The sequence below is a fragment of the Phyllobates terribilis genome, unplaced genomic scaffold (assembly GCF_046119375.1).
Source record: "Phyllobates terribilis strain yellow unplaced genomic scaffold, ASM4611937v1 Scaffold_1__5_contigs__length_1240528914, whole genome shotgun sequence".
Taxonomy (NCBI): domain Eukaryota; kingdom Metazoa; phylum Chordata; class Amphibia; order Anura; family Dendrobatidae; genus Phyllobates; species Phyllobates terribilis.
In genome coordinates, this window is record NW_027362761.1 from 622,919,488 (window position 1) to 622,942,114 (window position 22,627).

Here is a 22,627-nt window from a genome sequence, read left to right on the forward strand (position 1 = left end):
CTGCCGAGTATCCTTATACCTCATGTGTCCTCCATACTGCCGAGTATCCTCCTTACCCCGTCCTTGTATCCTCCCTGCACCGTTTTCCATATTTCAGTCTAGGGCCGCACTTCGTTGCCACCTGAGAGCCCCATCACCCCTCCTTGGAATATTACCCATCATTGGGGTGGAGACTGTGGTCATCATCAGCTGGGGGTTCATCCTTATTGTCTACATTGATGGGTACAATTCTACTCCTGTCCCGTGATCAGGTGTTATCTGTGTTGTTGAATATTTCATGAGCTAGTGCTCGCAGGTGTCACATTTACCTGCATATTCAGTAATTATTTATTACCTGTAGTTGTGCACGATCTATGTTAAGTCATACCCTATTCTGTGTACATAGACCCCGGAGATGCTGTAATGATGAGGATAAACCACTAGGGAGACAGTGTGATGAATGGGTTAGACCCCCAGGTAGATGGTGTGATGAAGATCAAAAACCCCCAGGGGGACGGTGTGATGAATGGGTTAGACCCCCAGGGGGACGGTGTGATGAAGATCAAAGACCCCCAGGGGGATGGTGTGATGAAGAGCATATACCCCCAGGGGGACGGTGTGATGAAGAGCATATACCCCCAGGGGGACGGTGGTATGATGAGGATGGACCCCAATGGAGGGGCAGCTCCTGAGCATCCTCTGACCTGTGGTTTCTCTCCTGCATCAGGTCTAGCAGTGGGTCACTTCACCAATTAGCGCCACCCAGTGGTCAGGTAGCTGTGAAGCTTGTGCAGTATTCTCTGCTCATTGTCCTGTGGTTTCCTGTGTTTCAGGCGGAGGCCGACGTAGCTTCTCTGAACAGGCGCATCCAGCTAGTAGAGGAGGAGCTGGACCGGGCACAGGAGCGTCTGGCCACCGGACTGCAGAAGCTGGAGGAGACAGAGAAAGCAGTAGACGAGAGTGAGAGGTGAGTGGGACCCCTATGGACACAGCACTACCCTCTGCAGTACATCTCTCCTCTACCTCTTGACAGATACAGTGGATATAAAAAGTCTGCACACCCCGGGGAAAATGCTACTTTTCTGGCATATAAAAAAAATCATCCAAGAATAAATGCCGAACTTTCTCCACCTGTAATGTCGCCCATTATCTTTATAAATTGAGAACCAAACTGAAATCAGTTTTCTTGGAAGATTAAAAGAACAAAACTTACAATAATGTGATTGCCTAAGTGGGAGGATGATTTTCCTCACATTATTTTGGTCTGTAAACAGCTGACAACACAGCAAAGGATCTTCTTGTGGAAAGTTGTCAGGAGATGATACAAAAACATTTCCCAGACATTAGATCGACCAAGGACACTATGAGATGTCATCAAGAAGGGGCTGAAATCTGGCACAGCAGTGACATTACCTAGAAGTGGGCGTCCCTCAAAAATTATGAACCGGCCCTCACATGTAGTTCCAAGGTTTATTAAAATACATCTTAACAAATCTTGTAAAACTTCTTACAAACATGTGAGTTCCGGTCTTTTTATTACTGCTCATAAGTGGTACGTCCTCCCTTGTCGCAATTGCCGACTGGATTTATCTATGGACTCAAAATTGACGAAAAAACAAGAAGAAAATCGTCCTTGGAGGCTGCCCGGGGCCAACAGCAACATTAAAGGAGCTGCAGGAATTTTCGGCCAGTCCTGGATGTGTCCTGCATATGATAACAATCTCTTGTATTCTTCATAAGTCCGGCCTGTGGGGTTGGGGGTCAAGATGGAAGAGTTACAAAGAAAGACATCCAAGCCCAACTATGTTTTTCCAAAACCTCCATCACATCTGGCAAATGCATGTGAAAACCAAAGTCTCAAAGTCGACACTGCCCATCACCACACGACCACAATTCCCATAGTGAGGCATGGTGGAGGCAGCATTGTACTCTGGGGCTGTTTTTCGGCAGCTGGAACTGGGACTTCAATCAAGGTGGAGGGAATTATGAAAAGAACATATCAGAAAATTTTACATCTAACCTTCCGTCCACTGGTAAAAAGCTGAAGATGAGGAGGAATTTCACCTTTCAGCAAGACAACGACCCTAAGCGATCACCAAAAGAACGGCTTCTCCAGAAGTAGATGGAAGTTCCGGAACTGCCAAGCCCAACCCCAGACCTGAACCCATGGGACAACCTGTGGTGACCTTAAGAGGGCGCTGTACACAGGAGATTCCCCCCACAATCAGACAGATGTGGAGCTACTGCAGGGAGGAGACTGCAAAGATCTCCCATTCTAGATGTGCCGCGCCGATAGACCCCGACCCAAACAGACTGAATGCTGCCAAAAATTCACAGCAGACCGCAACAAAGTATTACTGTAAGGGTGTGCAGATTTATGCAACCATATTATGTTAATATTTCTTTTTTTTTCCCACACAAAGATTTCAGTGTGTTTCTTATTGAATTTGTATGGATTATGGGCGACATTGATGGGGGAAAAAGTTCTGAAATTATTCTACATGGCAAAAATCTGGGATTTTACAGGGTTGTGTGGACTTTCTATATCCACGGTCTATAGTGATATACACTGACCTCTGCAGATCTGCATGTCATCGCTCCTCTACCTACTGACTTGGGTGTGCCACTGGCCGAGATTACCCTAGAGCCTCTGATGGTGGATAGGCTAGGCTGCCGGTAGACACCAGGTATCACTCCAGGGCAGCCCCGGGACTGCAGCGGCTGACCGAAGGGTCAAAGGCAGAACTCGAGGTACAGAGGGCAGAGACAAAGACATGGTCAGGAAGTCTGAGGTCAGGGCAAGCAGCACAGGTTCAAAATACCTAGCCGGGGTCAGAAACGGGGAGATCAGACAAAACAAGGAGACAGTCCAGGTCAGTAACAGGAGAGACAAACAACAAAACACTTGGGACTAAACACGAACTGCAAACTGAAACCAAAGCTCAGGCAAGGAGTGGCGGGAGGAGCTGCCTAATATATGCTGACAAGGGAAAGGCCAGGGAACCAGAACTCTGCGGACACTGCGCAGCGGTTGAATTCCTGCAGAGTCTGGCCGCGCTTCCCTTTAGCCAGATGGAGACAGCAGGAAGATGCAGCAGTGATGGGATTGCTGCAAAAGGCAACTCAGTGAGACGGCCTGACATGAGGAGAAGCAGAGCAGTGACCGCAGTGAGTAGGACTGCGCTGAAGGTGTGCAAGTTGCTGGTGTGACACTAACACAGTGACATTTCCTGCAGACTATTGCACAGGGTTTCTACTGGGATCTTTGGAACTAACTCGCCTTTCTATTTTTCAGAGGAATGAAAGTCATTGAGAACAGGGCCACCAAAGACGAGGAGAAGATGCACGACCAGGACCTGCAGCTCAAAGAAGCAAAGCACGTCGCTGAGGACTCTGACCGAAAGTATGAGGAGGTGAGTCCTGCAACCGGCAAAGGTCACTTGGGTTGTGTGCCCCGTACATATCCACAATGACCCTTGATGAGAACATAGGAACATTATGGTGTCTGCTCCACTCCACACTCCTCCTGTAGGTCAGTTGGGGTCTTGGGTGTATGTCATGGTCCTTTGGCATCGCTACACCCTGGACACTCCACCCCACCCCTCCCCCCCGACTGTGGTCCTGTTACCCTAGTACACCAAACCAGAGACCCCCCCCCCCGACTGTGTTCCTATGACATCTTTACACCCAGGACCCCCCAACCGTGGTCCTCTGACATCACTACATTTGGGAACCCCACCAACTGTGGTTCTCTGACATGACTACACCTGTGACCCTCCAATCGTGGCCCTGTGTCATCACTATACCCCCCCTTCCCCCGGCTGTGGTCCTTTGATATCCCTACATCTGGAACCCCCCCCCTCCGACTGTGGTTTTATGACATCTTTTACACCCTGGAACCCCCAAACTGTAATCCTCTGACATCACTATGCCTGCCTGCCGTTTCCCCCCCCATTGTGGTCCTGTGATATTGCTACACCCTGAACCCCCCCCCCCCAATTATGGGGTCCTATGACATCTTTTTACCCTGAACTCCCCCCCAATCATGGGGTCCTATGACATCTTTTTACCCTGAACCCCCCCCCCCAATCATGGGGTCCTATGACATCTTTTTACCCTGAACCCCCTCCCCCCCCCAATCATGGGGTCCTATGACATCTTTTTACCCTGAACCCCCCCCCAATCATGGGGTCCTATGACATCTTTTTACCCTGAACCCCCCCCCAATCATGGGGTCTTATGACATCTTTTTACGCTGAACCCCCCCCCCCCCAATCATGGGGTCCTATGACATCTTTTTACCCTGAACCCCCCCCAATCATGGGGTCCTATGACGTCTTTTTACCCTGAACCCCCCCCCCCCCAATCATGGGGTCCTATGACATCTTTTTACCCTGAACCCCCCCCAACCATGGGGTCCTATGACGTCTTTTTACCCTGAACCCCCCCCCCCCAATCATGGGGTCTTATGACATCTTTTTACGCTGAACCCCCCCCCAATCATGGGGTCCTATGACGTCTTTTTACCCTGAACCCCCCCCCAACCATGGTCCTGTAATATTGCAGAACAGCCAGGGGGCACGTCCCTGGCAGGACGCTATCACAGGAGCACGGTGGGCACTCAGACACATGTGCTGATTTTTAGGAGGTGTGTAGAGGGGGGCAGACATACTGATTGTTTCCTGGTCTGCTGGCCGGTGAAGCTTGCCGGCTTCTTACCTGTCCTCTCGTCTCTTGCAGGTTGCCCGCAAACTAGTAGTTATAGAGGGAGAATTAGAGCGGTCTGAAGAGAGAGCAGAGGTGGCTGAGAGGTGAGTAACCGGCGGCTCACTGAGTGGGGTACATTCATTCTCTGCCAGTGCTAGTTATATACGGAAAGCCCCCCATACTCTAGATGGTTCGGCCAGCGACCTTCTCTCCCGTATATAGGAGCACTCGAGCGCCTCTGTGTTCTCTATGAGAGCGCTGCTGTCCGACAGCTCAGGCTTATCTCCTGTAGAACAAAAGAATCAGCAGTCTGAAATCAGACACCCTCTCCCCCCAACAGTCGTCTGTCTGAAGCCCCCAAACACATTACAAAAAAGTATTCTTACCCACAAACTTAAATGGGGATTTTCTGTGATACAACACTAAGTAACATGTATAGGAAATGATACGGGGTGTACTAATTATTTTATAAGTATAAATCTGAACATTGTGAGGTGCATTAGTATTCAGCCCCCTGAGTCAATACTCTCTCTGCAGTTACTGCTGCAGTCTCTTGGGGTCTGTCTCTCCAGCTTTCTCTGCAGTCTCCTGGGGATCTGTCTCTTGCACCTCTCGCTGCAGTCTTTTGGGGTCTGTCTCTCCACCTTTCTCTGCTGCAGTCTTTTGGGGTCTGTCTCTCCCACCTTTCTCTGCTGCAGTCTTTTGGGGTCTGTCTCTCCAGCTTTGCACACTCGCTCTCGCTCAGTGATTGGATGGAGACGTCTGTGATCAGTGATTTTCACGTCTTGTCGCAGATTCTCTGGGATTTCAGTCTGGACTGTGACTGCGCCGTTCACACACATGAATATGCTCTGATCTAAACCCTCCATTGTAGCTCTGGCAGGATGTTGACCTGTATATACAGTTATATGAAAAAGTTTGGGCACCCCTATTAATCTTAAGCTTAATGTTTTATAAAAATTGGTGTTTTTGCAGCAGCTCTTTCAGTTTGATCTATGTAATAACTGTTGGACACAGTAATGTTTCTGCCTTGAAATGAGGTTTATTGTACTAACAGAAAATGTGCAATCTGCATTCAAACAAAATTTGACAGGTGCATAAGTATGGGCACCCTTATCATTTTCTTGTTTTAAATACTCCTAACTACTTTTTACTGACGTACTAAAGCACTTTTTTTGGTTTTGTAACCTCATTGAGCTTTGAACTTCATAGCCAGGTGTATGCAATCATGAGAAAAGCTACTTAAAGTGGCCACTTGCAAGTTGTTCTCCTGTTTGAATCTCCTCTGAAGAGTGGCATCATGGGCTCCTCAAAACAACTGTCAAATGATCTGAAAACAAAGATTATTCAACATAGTTGTTCAGGGGAAGGATACAAAAAGCTGTCTCAGAGATTTAACCTGTCAGTTTCCACTGTGAGGAACATAGTAAGGAAATGGAAGAACACAGGGACAGTTCTTGTTAAGGCCAGAAGTGGCAGGCCAAGAAAAACATCAGAAAGGCAGAGAAGAAGAATGGTGAGATCAGTCAAGGACAATCCTCAGACCACCTCCAGAGAGCTGCAGCATCAACTTGCTGCAGATGGTGTCACTGTGCATCGGTCAACTATACAACACACTTTGCACAAGGAGAAGCTGTATGGGAGAGTGATGCGAAAGAAGCCGTTTCTGCAAGCACGCCACAAACAGAGTCGGCTGAGGTATGCAAAAGCACATTTGGAGAAGCCAATTTCTTTTTGGAAGAAGGTCCTGTGGACTGATGAAACCAAGATTGAGTTGTTTGGTCATACAAAAAGGCGTTATGCATGGTGGCAAAAAAACACAGCATTCCAAGAAAAACACTGGCTACCCACAGTAAAATTTGGTGGAGGTTCCATCATGCTTTGGGGCTGTGTGGCCAATGCCGGCACCGGAAATCTTGTTAAAGTTGAGGGACGCATGGATTCCACTCAGTATCAGCAGATTCTTGACAATAATGTTCAAGAATCAGTGACAAAGTTGAAGTTATGCAGGGGATGGATCTTTCAGCAAGACAATGATCCAAAACACTGTTCCAAATCTACTCAGGCATTCATGCAGAGGAACAATTACAATGTTCTGGAATGGCATCCCAGTCCCCAGACCTGAATATCATTGAACATCTGTGGGATCATTTGAAGAGGGCTGTCCATGCTCGGCGACCATCAAACTTAACTGAACTGGAATTGTTTTGTAAAGAGGAATGGTCAAAAATACCTTCACCCAGGATCCAGGAAATCATTAAAAGCTACAGGAAGCGACTAGAGGCAAAAGGAGGATCTACTAAATATTAATGTCACTTTTCTGGTGAGGTGCCCATACTTATGCACCTGTCAAATTTTGTTTGAATGCAGATTGCACATTTTCTGTTAGTACAATAAACCTCATTTCAAGGCAGAAACATTACTGTGTCCAACAGTTATTACATAGATCAAACTGAAATATCTGCTGCAAAAACACCAAGTTTTATAAAACATTAAGCTTAAGATTAATAGGGGTGCCCAAACTTTTTCATATAACTGTAGCTTCATCCATCCTCCCATCAACTCTGACCATATTCCCTGCCCCTGCTGAAGAAAAGCCTCCCCACAGCATGATGCTGCCACCACCCTGTGTGATGTTCAGTGTTTGTTTTCCACCACACACAGGGGTTTTGCATTTAGCCCAAACAGTTCTCCTTCTGTCTCATCTGACTGGAGCTCCTTCTTCCACATGCTCGCTGTGTCCTCTACACGGCTTTATACAAACTGGACTTCTTATGGCTTTCAGAAATGTCTTTCTCCTTGCCGCTCTTCTATAAAGGTCAGATTTGTGGAGCATACGGCTAATAGTTGTGGATCTGTGGATCTCGGCAGCTCATGCACAGTGACCATGGGTCTCTCGGCTTCTTCTCTAATTAGTGCTCTCCTTGCTTGGGATGTTAGGTGGATGGCCATGTCTTGGTAGGTATGTAGTTCTGCCATACTCCTTCCATTTTTGGATGATGGATTGATGCTTCGTGAGATGTTCAGAGCTTGGGTTATTTTTTTATAACCTAACCCTACTTTACTCTTCTCCACAACTATATCCCTGACCTGTCTGGTGGGCTCCTTGGTTTTCATAATGCTGTTTGAGCCCTAATGTTCTCACACAAAACTCTGAGGTCTTCACAGAAGAGCTGTAGTTATAGTGAGAAGAAATTACACGTAGGCGGAGGCAAAGTACTAATTATGTGATTCTAGAGGCGATTGGTTACTCAGAATGTTATTTAGGGGTGTCAAACTACAAGGGGCTGAATACAAATGCACATCACAATTTTCAGATTTATATTTATAAAATAATTAGAAAACCTTGTATCATTTCTTTCACACTTCACAAATACTTGTTGTGAAGACCGGGGGTCTTCCATGGGTGTAACGCTACTCAGACAACACAGGGTGAGGGTAAAACAGTGTGGCAATACTTTACTGAACCACAAAGCAGAAAATAAACACATAGAACAGTCCCAGCAAATACCCAAGATGGTGGCACATTACACAGTCTCACCCTTCTTTCTCCGCCTGCCTGGGATAGAACAGCTGCGACTTTGGGACTTCCAGTGCCGACTACCTCAACCAGAGGCCCCCCGCTTCTGGAAGGCCCCCAGAGAGAGAAGGTAGCGGCAAGCTTAGGAAGCTGACAGTCCATCAAGGTACAAGGCCAGGAGACCAAAGGGTCCTACCCTGGCCTCTCCGAGAGTTTCCATGGGTTCCAGGCTACCGGTGGGTCCCTCCTGGCAACCCCAAATAACAGATCCATGGGGCCAGGTGACTTCATCGTTCCAACCTGGTCACCCCAAAAGTATCCATGGTCTCGCTGATGGTTAATGGGGCAGATCCATATCTTTCCAGTCAGGGCCGATACACTTAGGCCGGAATCATGTAGAATCCAAATCTGTGTATCTTTAGGTAAAATCCATGCTTCCAAGTTGCTGGTCTCAGAGTCTGTGTGTCGTCTTGCTTCTCCTTGATTCTCTGTCCCAAGTCTCATTCCTACAGAAGTATATCTCCTTTTTAAGTACACATCCACAGGTCAAGGGGTTAGGGAGAGCAGTCTCATGTCTCATTGTTTGAGCATTTAATGAATTTGCTTAGTTTGTCCTTCGGTCTTGTGAGTCAATAAGCCAAAGGGTCCAGAATCGTTAATCAACATAATTCGGAAACATTCATTGTTCCAGAATCAAAGAGGAGACAACATTCAGGTTTATACAAATAATCGTATGTCCTTCTTGAGCCATAGAAATACACATACAATTATAAATCATCATGAACACAATTGTGTATTTCTCTTGGCTTAACTAATCTAATCCTCCGGCTTATTAAGATTATAAGCTGTATCATCACACTTGCTACTTGCGTTCTATCACAGAAAATCCCAATAAAAAACATTTAAGTTTGTGGACTTAATATGAAAAAATGTGGAAATGTTCACGGGGTGTGAAGACTTTTTAAGGCATTGTAGATTGTCATCCGAACATGTTGATGGTCGGCAATAAAGTAGGCACAGAATTTGCATGACGGTTTATTAAGGTTAAATGTAAAGTGATACATCAGAAGTAATGGAAGGAGGGAACAAGATTTCACGGTCTCCCCATTTTAGAGGTTACAATAAGCCCACCCGTCTCCAGCAGAAAGACACTCTGCAACTTCTCTGGACCATCCTACCACGGCTCTACAGTCACCGCTAAACCCCCGGACCCCAGAATCCACTCAATTACAGCCCTGGAGTACGGGAGTGACCATCCCACCGCGGCTCTACAGACACCGCAAAATCCCGGACCCCAGACCCCAAAATCCCCCTAATAACAGACCTGGAGTACAGGAGTGACCATCCCACCACGACTCTACAGTCACCGCTTAACCCCGGACCCCAGAATCCACTCAATTACAGCCCTGGAGTACGGGAGTGACCATCCCACCGCGGCTCTACAGACACCGCAAAATCCCGGACCCCAGACCCCAAAATCCCCCTAATAACAGACCTGGAGTACAGGAGTGACCATCCCACCACGACTCTACAGTCACCGCTAAACCCTGGGCCCCAGAATCCTGCTAATAACAGACCTGGAGTACAGGAGTGACCACCCCCCCATGGATCTACAGTCTCCATGAAACCCCGGACCCCAGAATCCACCCAATTACAGACCTCGAGTGCGGGTGTGACCTCACCCCCCCACCCCACTCCCCACGGCTCTACAGTTGTAACTAAACCCCGGACCCCAGAAGCCACCCAAGTACAGATCTGGAGTAAGAGAGTGACCACCCCCCACACACACACACTGCTCTACAGTCACCGCTAATCCCTGGACCCGAGAATCCTCCTAATAACAGGAGAATGCCCATTGTCCAGAGACTCAAGTTCAAAACCCTAACCATGGCATACAAAGCAATCCACAACCGGTCTCCTCCATTCATCTGTGACCTAGTCTCCCGGTACATACCCGCACGCAACCTCCGATCCTCACAAGATCTCCTTCTCTACTCCTCTCTTATCTCCTCTTCCCACAATCGCATACAAGATTTCTCCGGTGCATCCCCCCTACTCTGGAACTCTCTACCCCAACACATCAGACTCTCGCCTACCATGGAAGCCTTCAAAAGGAACCTGAAGACCCACCTCTTCCGACAAGACTACAACCTGCAGTAACCACCGCTCCATGACATTGCTGCATGACAGACCTGGAGTACGAGAGTGACCATCCCTCCTGGACCTGGCGTACCGGAGCAGCCATCCCCCGCAGCTCTATAGTCGTCGCTAATCCCCGGATCCCTGAATCCTCTGCATAACGCTCACTGCTAAACCCTGGAATTCCCCTTATAACAGACTTGGCAATTATATGTTATTCCTTGCCCGATACCTTGCAGTATTCCCACCCGGAGAGCAGTGGTACGTACCCCCCCATCCAGAAATCTCTCTAACGGCTGCTTAGTACATGATACAACATTTTCTCCCCTTCTGGGTCGAGCGCTTCGGCCGAACCTTTCCCGCTATATAACATATTTCCAGGTGCAATCCGGTGATCTGCAAACGTTGTGGTGTTTGTGCGATCAGGTCCATAAGTTTCACATTCTAGTTACAGGTGGAGAATACTATAACGACAGCCATGAGCTGACAGTCCTGGCTACCCCGGGGTAGAAGCCCAGATAATCTGAACCCGTACCAGGCAGCCATGGACGTTTGGATGTCTGAGCACTGACAGCGATGTGTGAGGATCGGAGATCCTAGTGGATCTGAAAGCTGCGGAGCTCTAGCTGCAGAATACATGATGGTGTCCACCAGTTATTGTGTGCGACGGTCACTTTTCCAGATGTCTTTATCTGTGTGGTCAGAGCTCAGATCTGGTGAAACCTATGGTATCCCTATCACAATAGCACATAAAGACCCCAATAGAAATGTCTGGAGATGTGACTGGTCGCACACTGTATAACTGGGGAACGCCATCATACACACCGAGCGGACGCAATAACTCTGGAGATTGCCGTGAACTGTCTGTTTTATTAGGATTATTTGGGATCTATAGGTCACCTCCTCCCCCATTGTAGTGTGCGCTCCTGTCCTCTACACTAGTCATGGTCATCAGTGATGTCACAGGTTCAGTAACTCTTCATGTCATGACATCACTCTCAGTACTAATACTGACGGTGAGGTCCTATGGCTGGAGTGATGTCATGGTCCTGAGAATCATGAGGCGGTGTGGTCTGAATTTCTCTCCCGGTTTCTGATGTTTTGTGGATGCTCGCTCCCCGTACATGTCATCTGATTTTCCTTTTTTCCTTCCGGAGTCGGTACAGGGAGTTAGAAACAGAACTCCGCACAATGGACCAAGCATTGAAATCCCTGATAGCAGCAGAGGAGGAGGTATTGGAGGGAGCGCCGGCCCCATCTCTGCTGTCTATCCTCATATCTCTTCTGTCTATCAGAGGTCCTCTGCCTGTCTCTGATCTGTCTCTGAACTATGCTATGTCACCGTGCGGAGGCACGGCGCTATCCTTCTAGGGGGGAGTTGTAGACGTTCCTTATCCTTTGCGGAGGGACGGCGCTGTCCTTCTAGGGGGGGAGTTGTAGACGTTCCTTATCCTTCACTCTTCCATAGGAGTTCTCTTTGGAGGATCCTGGTCAGTGTTTGGTGCTGTCACCAGACATCAGCCCAGTCGTCATGTCGGAGATTCCCCCTCCACCCTTCTAATAGCTGATACGTCGGCCTCCTCATAGTTTTCGCACTTCTGTATTCTGCTTTCATCCGGTATTGGCTTCTTTTCTCATTTTTGCTCTTCCGCCTTTCTCTCTCCTTCTCCCCTACACGCCCTCCATTCTACCCCTCCACACTTCCCTGCTTTATGTCCCTCGCACAGTAAATGTGGTGACTTGGAGGAGGAGCTGAAGACTGTCACCAATAACCTAAAGTCCCTTGAGGCTCAAGCAGATAAGGTATCATGTGCTTAATGTATACAGGAACATCTGCTGTGTGATAACATGTCCTGGCATCGCCTCTTATAACACCCCTGCCCTGGTCAATGCCCTGCATGGAAGCGCCACCCTCTAACATGGCTAATCTTGGTGCCGAAACGCTTGTGCCCTCATTAGTCTCCATCTCCTATTGATGGAACCTAATCTTCTCTATCTTGTCTTACTATAGTATTCATCCAAAGAAGATCACTATGAGGAGGAGATAAGACATCTGACGGAACGGCTAAAGGAGGTGAGGCTGATCTGCTCTTGTCGAGTCTGCATCCTCATGGAAGACATCTTTCCATTGTATAAAATATAATTGTCTTTTTTTGTAGACTGAAAGCCGAGTGGAGTTTGCAGAAAAATCAGTGGCCAAGTTGGAGAAGACCATCGATGACCTTGAAGGTAACAATAACTATTATAGTGATACTGGCATCGTCCTGCTGCCAGGTTCATCTCGTTTGTGTCCAGGTTCCTCATGAAATCTTTTGACAATTTTCAGGAAAATACTATTCCTAGAAATCTGTCACTAGAATTCTCTGATGGTGGACTTTCATTACATCATTATACAGACTGATGATTTATTCGTTGTCACGTGTCAGAAGATTTACAGCTTTGTCCTACTTAAGTTTCCCAGCTGGGTTGTCTGTACTGCGTTGTCCAGGCTTCTTTGTGCCGTTGGATTGTCCCCAGATGCTGATGGGCTTTCAGTAAACTGTTGTCAACTTTGATGTGACTATGACCAAATAATCAGCCTGTATAAATCAAATATGTAGCCTTGTCCTTGTTGGGTTGTTTGTGATGGAGCTCCCTGTTGGGTTGTTTGTGATGGGGTTTCCTGTTGGGTCATCTGTGCCGGGTTGCCCTTCTTGGGTCGTCTGTGCCGGGTTGCCCTTCTTGGGTCGTCTGTGCCGGGTTGCCCTTCTTGGGTCTTCTGTGCCGGGTTGCCCTTCTTGGGTCGTCTATGCCGGGTTGCCCTTCTTGGGTCTTCTGTGCCGGGTTGCCCTTCTTGGGTCGTCTGTGCCGGGTTGCCCTTCTTGGGTCATCTGTGCCGGGTTGCCCTCCTTGGGTCGTCTGTGCCGGGTTGTCCTTCTTGGGTCGTCTGTGCTGGGATGCCCTTCTTAGGCCGTCTGTGCTGGGTTGCCCTTCTTGGGTCGTCTGTGCCGGGTTGCCCTTCTTGGGTCGTCTGTGCCGGGTTGTCCTTCTTGGGTCGTCTGTGCCATGTTGTCCTTCTTGGGTCGTCTATGCTGGGATGCCCTTCTTAGGTCGTCTGTACTGGGTTGCCCTTCTTGGGTCGTCTGTGCCGGGTTGCCCTTCTTGGGTCGTCTGTGCCGGGTTGTCCTTCTTGGGTCGTCTGTGCTGGGATGCCCTTCTTAGGTCGTCTGTGCTGGGTTGCCCTTCTTGGGTCGTCTGTGCCGGGTTGCCCTTCTTGGGTCGTCTGTGCCGGGTTGCCCTTCTTGGGTCGTCTGTGCCGGGTTGCCCTTCTTGGGTCGTCTGTGCCGGGTTGCCCTTCTTGAGTCGTCTGTGCCGGGTTGCCCTTCTTGGGTCGTCTGTGCTGGGTTGCCCTTCCTGGGTCGCCTGTGCTGGTTTTCCCTCGCTGTTTTATCTATGCTGGGTTTTATGGTTGGATTGTTATGTGCCTGGTTGTCCTTTCGGGGATTATATCTTACTATGTTTGCCTTGCAGAGTTGTACAATCTTTTTTGTCCTGCAGAGTTTTCCTCTGGTGCTGATAGGTTCTCATTAAATCATTGTCAGCTCTGATGTGGTTTAACCATTCGCCTGTATGTCAGAATATGTGCAGCCTTGTCTTTGTCCTTAAGGACGACCAAGAAAAAATTACCCAACAAACTATTAATAGGTTGTCTGTGCTGGGATGTCCTTAAGGACGTTTTATTAATAGCACATCTGGGCAGGATTGTCATTGCTGACTTGTGTGTGCCGTGTTGTCCTTGCTGGTTCGTCCTTCTTGGAATGGGTTCTCCATGTTGGGTTGTCCTCAATGGTCTGTCCCTTTTTTGGACTGTCTGTGCTGGGTTGTTTGTGGTGGTCGGTCCTTGCTTGTGTCTGTGCTGGACTCTCCTCAGTGAGTTGGGCCTTACTAGGGTAGTCATGATGGTTTTGTCTTGTTCAGTTGTCCTTGCTGGTTCGTCCCTTGCTGGTTCGTCCTTTTTGGACTTTATATGCTGGGTTCTCCATGTTGGGTTGTCCTCAATGGTGTGTCCCTTTTTTGGACTGTCCGTGCTGGGTTGTTTGTGGTGGTCGGTCCTTGCTTGTGTCTGTGCTGGAGTCTCCTCAGTGAATTGTGCCTTACTAGGGTAGTCATGATGGTTTTGTCTTGCTCAGTTGTCCTTGCTGGTTCTTAGCTTTTGTCTGATCCCTTCCCCCCTTACTGTTTCCTTCTCTGGTATACTCTGCTCTGACTTTCTATCCTCTGCCTTGTGCCTTCTTTTCTCCTTGTGTTCTTTAGATGAGGTCTATGCTCAGAAGATGAAGTATAAGGCCATCAGTGAGGAGCTGGATAATGCCCTTAATGACATTACCTCTCTATAAGCCCTGACTTCCACCTGCTGTGCTCCTCTGTCCATCTACTGTTCCTGTCACTCCTCTCCTGCAGCCTGTCTCTGCTGCACCCTTCAGCACCTCTCGCCTTCAGAGCTTCCTCCAGGCTGGTCCTCTATGCAGATGCACGTAGTCATTGCCCTGGATCTCCCACCATGCTTCACTATTGTTATCTCCTTATCTTCTGCAGTCACTGATGTCAGACATGGAGGTCTCGTCCTCCACGATCTTTTCTGTCTTGTACATAAATCTGTAGATGGATCTTTCCTGATGTTTTTGTGTTTTGTGAGATTCCATGTAGAGTGCGAGCTGGAGAGACGAGTGACAGATTCACGGACAGGTCACACATCAGACATGGAGGCTTCTGCTGCTCCTGTTCATTGCTTTCTGCTTGACATTGATGAATAAAGTGCTTCTTCTCTACTTTCTATCGCTGTTGTTCTTTCATGTCTCCATGTTTTTCTCACACTCATCGTTTCATATCCTCTATAACGATCACAGTTCCACATATAGCACTTGTCATTAAAATATTAAGAAAATATTAAGGATTTCTCTCTCCCCCTGAAACCTCTCACTCCCCCCTCCCCTATACTATTTCTCACCAGACCAAGAGCTGGCAACTACGGAGCTGTCTGTATGCCAATTAGCACACACAGGAGAAGTGGCTAGTAGGCAAATGCTAGCACAAAGGGGCTACTAACCCAATTAGCATACGAGTATATTTTCCATTGGCACAGGCCTGCAATAAACTTACATCTGGGTGAGGAGGATCCTGCTTGTTTAGGCTTCATACACTACTCACAATAGCCAGCTGCAAAATCCAGGCTTTTAGGCACTGACACGAAATATTGAATATTGGAAGTTCCATAACTCTGATAATAATGGCACACATATTTTTAGCGGCAGGGTCAGCTAAGGAACAATACGCTTATTTTTCCATAGCTGTGAGCGCCTCCGGTGAGCTGTGGTGCAAAAGTACCAGAATAACGGACCGCAGTTGTGCCATGTGTAGTTTCTAAGGAAAGGTAAATTCATAATAAAGAATATGGCATCCCTTGCAAGCTACTGCAATCAACCAGCAATAAGTTATCCCAGAAGTTTAAGATCTTAATTAAAATATGAAGGCTGGAGCCCAGCCCACGTGATGTCATGACAGGGTTGTGTGGGTAGGTTCCCTCCTTCGACATAAAAGACCAAGCTGAAGGTGGGTCAGTACTTATCCTGGAAGTTACATATTTATGTGTAAGCAGGGATCACATGTGCGGAACTGGCATTGAAGTGCTTCCCTCCAGCTAAACTGGATCATCTCTGCCATCTATCTAGTAAGTGCTTTTATTAATCCCTTTTATTTTATATAACTGCTTACTCTGTATTGTTTGTCCCCCTTTGTAAAATCTTTGTATATTTTTCATAAACACTGCCTCCCTTTTGGATTAAATATAAAATGTAATAGTTCTGTTTCTTGTGCTCTGTAATCGTTCCTCCCCCAAAGCCATATATGCTACCAGAAAGCAGGCGTCCTATCAGGCCTGTGTTATATTTTAAAATTGATCGGTGGTGGCAGCAAATAATCATAATTGGGCTATCGTGAAGCTGGCAGTGACCGTACGGGGCATATACACATATTCCATGCGTTGGAATCTGGAGGTGTGTATGCCATACGCTCACTGCTCGCTTGCCGATAGCTACATAGTGAGTAATCTGGATTGTGTCTGTGCACAAATCCCTGACAAAGTGACAACATCAATGGGATATTGTGTGGTCCCGCCGGTGTCGTTGCTGACAGCACTTGTTCCAGTGTTTCGTCTAAGCAGAGCATATGGAAATATGAATTCAAAGATTTATAATCCAATATATAACTAGTGAATGAGCATACTGATGAGTGGCATCGAGACCCTTATCTAACATCTGAGTGTACCATGTGACAGGGTGTGAGACAGAGCAGGCAGGGACAGCAGGCCGGTGCACAATCCAAAAGACCTTTATTAAGACTGAGAGAGTGTGCAATGTGGACACACAAAAGGAACAAATCCGGGGGTGCCACCTGGTAAGCCAACGCCAAGGAAAGTGCAACAACAGTCCTTAGATTAGTTCCTCAAATCCAACAGGGTGGGCAAGACATCTCAATCCCACATGGCAACTTATCAAGGTTATTGTTCACCAATATCACAGGCCGAGAGTCACTCAGAACCACCCACTGTGATCTTTGGAGTGAACAGCTCTCTGCTGCCCCTAATCATCCAGTCAATTGGTCAACAATCAACGGAGGTGGTTGCAGGCTGTTTGCACTAACAGGCCAGTTATTGGAAAGCTAACAGTGAGCTTATTGTATATACTCCTTTGGATTCCAACACATGGAATATGCGTATATATCCACGTACGATCCCCGCTAGCTCCATGATAACCCCACACTACTCGCTGCCATCTCCAATCCGTGGTAGCATAGCGTATGGCTTCGGGACGCAGTTTACAGATCAAAAGGAACAAAAGTATTACATTTTATATTTAACCCAAAGGGAGGCAGTGTATATGAAAAATATACAAAAGATTTTACGAAGGGGACAAAACAATACTGCATATCCAGTTACATAAAATAAAAGGGATTACGAAGAAAACTTACTACACCGATCGCAGAGACAATTCAGTTGAGCCGAAGGAGAGCTCTTTAGTTCAGTGAATGGGATTCCTGCATACACGATATGTATCTCTCTACACGAACCCAGATCATAATTCGGCTTGATCTTTTATCAGCCCCTGAGTCCCACCCACACACTCCCCCATGATGACCTCACATGGGCCAAATTATGGGCTGGTCTCAGCCCTTGGAGATTTCATAGAATCATTAACTTATGCGATAACTCCTCTCCAGGTGATCGCAGAAGTTTGAGATTGATGCCATATTTTTTTGGGGATTTTATCTTTACTTAGAGACCAAACATGGCATAGCTGTTGTCAGTTATCTGTCCACTGTTGATATGTGGCTCATCGGCCGGGATTACTGTTATGAAAAAATTATACGTGTTCATCCCCTTTTGGTCCCGGTGTGGAAAATGTATGTCTCATTAATATCGGATTCATACAAATTCCAATATTCTACATTTTATTTTGGAGACATACTGTCTGCTGAAGCTGTGCTGATAAAAGGAATGTGTGTGCTGGGTGAAAATGGCTATTTCTAAAGAGGTGTGAGGTATCAGTTTAGACAGGAAAAGGCTTTTTAAGTTTGGAGAGGATTTAAGCAATTTGTCCAATCTGTACTCTTTGTCTTTGCACAATATACATCCTCGTTCAGTCACCTGGCACATATGTTAAACTGTGTAATTCAAATCTAAGAGACCAGACTTGTCAGCTCTTGCATGTTAATTAAGCTGGTTCACTATTCAATTTCCTACTTGTATTAGTCTATTGTACAATCCTACATCTAAGAGCGTCAGCTCAGATTGCAAATGACAGAGGGTAGGAGGGAGAGGGGGACCGTGGCTGCAGAGATTTTCATATTCTTTATGACATATATTTTCTATGACACAACTGATCCCAATCTTCCATACACCAGGACCTGGCCACAGCAGCGGATCCTCTCCCTTCACATGACACAACATCAACTAACAAACCAAACATGTGTCTTATTGTTCCACCTTTCTTTAGATCAGCCCCCTTGTTGGGCAGAGATACTCCCACCCACCCACTTAACCATAGCTCAAAGGATGAAGAATATTCCAGAAGCCCAGTCTCCAACCTGTCTACAGGGTTGTGTATTAGTGAAGCCCCCTGCAGAGAGAAACAGACACATATGCCTCCACCAGCTGCAGGACAGGAAATGTTAAAGTAGGCCTGATTACAGCATGGTCCATGAAAACAGGCTGGGGGTGACACTCTGTTACCACCAACACCTGCTCTATGTTCTGTATACTGAACAGGCTGAAGGGGGGCACCGAGACCCTGATCTACTATCTGAGTGTACAACACCTGCTCTATGTTCTGTATACTGAACAGGCTGAAGGGGGGCACCGAGACCCTGATCTACCATCTCTGGGTGCACAACACCTGCTCTATGTTCTGTATACTGAACAGGCTGAAGGGGGGCACCGAGACCCTGATCTACCATCTCTGGGTGCACAACACCTGCTCTAGGTTCTGTATACTGAACAGGCTGAAGGGGGGCACCGAGACCCTGATCTACCATCTCTGGGTGCACAAAACCTGCTCTATGTTCTGTATACTGAACAGGCTGAAGGGGGGCACCGAGACCCTGATCTACCATCTCTGAGTGCACAACACCTGCTCTATGTTCTGTATACTGAACAGGCTGAAGGGGGGCACCGAGACCCTGATCTACCATCTCTGAGTGCACAACATCTGCTCTATGTTCTGTATACTGAACAGGCTGAAGGGGGGCACCGAGACCCTGATCTACCATCTCTGGGTGCACAACACCTGCTCTATGTTCTGTATACTGAACAGGCTGAAGGGGGGCACCGAGACCCTGATCTACCATCTCTGGGTGCACAACACCTGCTCTATGTTCTGTATACTGAACAGGCTGAAGGGGGGCACCGAGACCCTGATCTACCATCTCTGGGTGCACAACACCTGCTCTATGTTCTGTATATTGAACTTGATGAAGGGGGCACCGAGACCCTGATCTACCATCTCTGGGTGCACAACACCTGCTCTATGTTCTGTATACTGAACAGGCTGAAGGGGGGCACCGAGACCCTGATCTACCATCTCTGGGTGCACCAACACCTGCTCTATGTTCTGTATACTGAACAGACTGAAGGGGGGCACCGAGACCCTGATCTACCATCTCTGGGTGCACAACACCTGCTCTATGTTCTGTATACTGAACAGGCTGAAGGGGGGCACCGAGACCCTGATCTACCATCTCTGGGTGCACAACACCTGCTCTATGTTCTGTATACTGAACAGGCTGAAGGGGGGCACCGAGACCCTGATCTACCATCTATGAGTGCACAACATCTGCTCTATGTTCTGTATACTGAACAGGCTGAAGGGGGGCACCGAGACCCTGATCTACCATCTCTGGGTGCACCAACACCTGCTCTATGTTCTGTATACTGAACTTGATGAAGGGGGCACCGAGACCCTGATCTACCATCTCTGGGTGCACAACACCTGCTCTATGTTCTGTATACTGAACTTGATGAAGGGGGCACCGAGACCCTGATCTACCATCTCTGGGTGCACAACACCTGCTCTATGTTCTGTATACTGAACAGGCTGAAGGGGGGCACCGAGACCCTGATCTACCATCTCTGGGTGCACAACACCTGCTCTATGTTCTGTATACTGAACTTGATGAAGGGGGGCACCGAGACCCTGATCTACCATCTCTGGGTGCACAACACCTGCTCTATGTTCTGTATACTGAACAGGCTGAAGGGGGGCACCGAGACCCTGATCTACTATCTGAGTGTACAACAACTGCTCTAGGTTCTGTATACTGAACAGGCTGAAGGGGGGCACCGAGACCCTGATCTACCATCTCTGGGTGCACAACATCTGCTCTATGTTCTGTATACTGAACAGGCTGAAGGGGGGCACCGAGACCCTGATCTACCATCTCTGGGTGCACAACACCTGCTCTATGTTCTGTATACTGAACAGGCTGAAGGGGGGCACCGAGACCCTGATCTACCATCTCTGGGTGCACCAACACCTGCTCTATGTTCTGTATACTGAACAGGCTGAAGGGGGCACCGAGACCCTGATCTACCATCTCTGGGTGCACAACACCTGCTCTGTGTTCTGTATACTGAACAGGCTGAAGGGGGGCACCGAGACCCTGATCTACCATCTCTGGGTGCACCAACACCTGCTCTATGTTCTGTATACTGAACTTGATGAACGGGGCACCGAGACCCTGATCTACCATCTCTGGGTGCACAACACCTGCTCTATGTTCTGTATACTGAACTTGATGAAGGGGGCACCGAGACCCTGATCTACCATCTCTGGGTGCACCAACACCTGCTCTATGTTCTGTATACTGAACAGGCTGAAGGGGGCACCGAGACCCTGATCTACCATCTCTGGGTGCACAACACCTGCTCTATGTTCTGTATACTGAACAGGCTGAAGGGGGGCACTGAGACCCTGATCTACCATCTCTGGGTGCACCAACACCTGCTCTATGTTCTGTATACTGAACAGGCTGAAGGGGGGCACTGAGACCCTGATCTACCATCTCTGGGTGCACCAACACCTGCTCTATGTTCTGTATACTGAACTTGATGAAGGGGGCACCGAGACCCTGATCTACCATCTCTGGGTGCACCAACACCTGCTCTATGTTCTGTATACTGAACTTGATGAAGGGGGCACCGAGACCCTGATCTACCATCTCTGGGTGCACCAACACCTGCTCTATGTTCTGTATACTGAACAGGCTGAAGGGGGGCACTGAGACCCTGATCTACCATCTCTGGGTGCACCAACACCTGCTCTATGTTCTGTATACTGAACTTGATGAAGGGGGCACCGAGACCCTGATCTACCATCTCTGGGTGCACAACACCTGCTCTATGTTCTGTATACTGAACAGGCTGAAGGGGGGCACCGAGACCCTGATCTACCATCTCTGGGTGCACCAACACCTGCTCTATGTTCTGTATACTGAACAGACTGAAGGGGGGCACCGAGACCACATAGGTCACTTCACCTGTGAGAGACAGAATCTAAAAAAAAATCAAGAAAATCCCATTGTAAGTAGTGATGAGCGAGCACTAAAATGCTCGGGTGCTCGTTGCCCGGGTCGAGCACATTGGAATACTCGGGTGATCGACCCGAGTAACGAGCCCAATGTAAGTCTAGGGGAAACTCTAGCATTTTTCAGGCGGCTATCCCCGGCGGTCTGCAGAGGGCCTAAAAATTGCCCAAATCGATGAGAACAGTGCTCAAATGACATGAGGAACAGCATGGGGAAGACCCCTGGAAGCATTTATAACTCCCAGGTCACTGCTGTCAACAACGTTGTCAGAGGTATTACGCCACTTTTACGGACTCACAATAAAACATACAAAAACAAAACCAAAATGGATTTTCCTGGGAAATATGTTAAGGAACATCCTTTCCAGGGTAATGACTTGTATATAAGGTAAAATAAATAGCCAAAAACAAAAATACTCCTCCACACCTGTAGCTATGTTCACACGTAGCGTTTTTGATGCGTTTTTGCACTTTTGTATTGCTTTCACATAAGACAAATGCATTCACTGGGAGATGTCATTTTAACATTTTACAACCTTTTCTGGTCATGTGGTGTGTGACACATCATCAGACACATCCTGTTTCATTTATGATGGAGGGACTCTGAAAGTCACAAAACTATTTTTAAAGGGCCATCAGGCGGCCCTTACTATTCTTAGAGAGCGATCAGCCGGCTAAAGTTTTATTGTTCCCATTACTAAAGAGTGGGTCTCCTATGCTGTTATTGTGTATGCAGTGAGTGGCAGGGCTGCCCAAAATTTGGACCACCCCCAATACCCCTTTGAAGAGACTTTGTTTTCAGGAGGCCCTCCTCTAAGTCTCTTCCAAGGGGCATTGGAGTGCCTCCAAATTTTTGGCAACCCTTGCATTCACTGCATAGACCAACACAATGGGAGTCCCTCTTCCTAATAATGGGAACATTGTTTTCAGGAGGCCCTCCTCTATGTTCCCATTATTAGGAAGTGGGTCTCCTATAGTGTTGGCCTATGCAGTGAGTGCAAGGGCTACCAAAAAATTGGAGGCACTCCAATGCCAATTGGAAGAGACGTGGAGGAGGGCCTCATAAAAAAATGTTCCCATTATTAGGAAGTGGGTCTCCTATATTTGTAATTCCCATGCACTAAGTGTATGGGCTGACAAACATTTACTCCTGGGGGGAATACATGAA

The 22,627-nt window shown here is 47.7% G+C and overlaps 1 protein-coding gene across 11 annotated transcripts in view; it reads left to right on the plus strand.

Annotated features, from left to right (window-relative positions):
* TPM2 (tropomyosin 2) overlaps positions 1-22,627 on the plus strand; it is a 147,292-nt gene that overhangs the window by 118,819 nt on the left and 5,846 nt on the right. For 5 of the 11 annotated variants that reach the window (XM_073684539.1, XM_073684575.1, XM_073684588.1 and 2 more), the window contains 6 exons: positions 813-946; positions 3,275-3,392; positions 4,720-4,790; positions 11,503-11,578; positions 12,357-12,419; positions 12,505-12,574. In XM_073684539.1, the coding sequence (XP_073540640.1) occupies positions 813-946; positions 3,275-3,392; positions 4,720-4,790; positions 11,503-11,578; positions 12,357-12,419; positions 12,505-12,574 (532 nt within the window). Of the gene's footprint in view, positions 1-812; positions 947-3,274; positions 3,393-4,719; positions 4,791-11,502; positions 11,579-12,072; positions 12,149-12,356; positions 12,420-12,504; positions 12,575-14,638; positions 15,154-22,627 lie in introns of those variants that run through there. The other 6 variants (XM_073684548.1, XM_073684510.1, XM_073684566.1 and 3 more) reach the window with 3 other exon arrangements.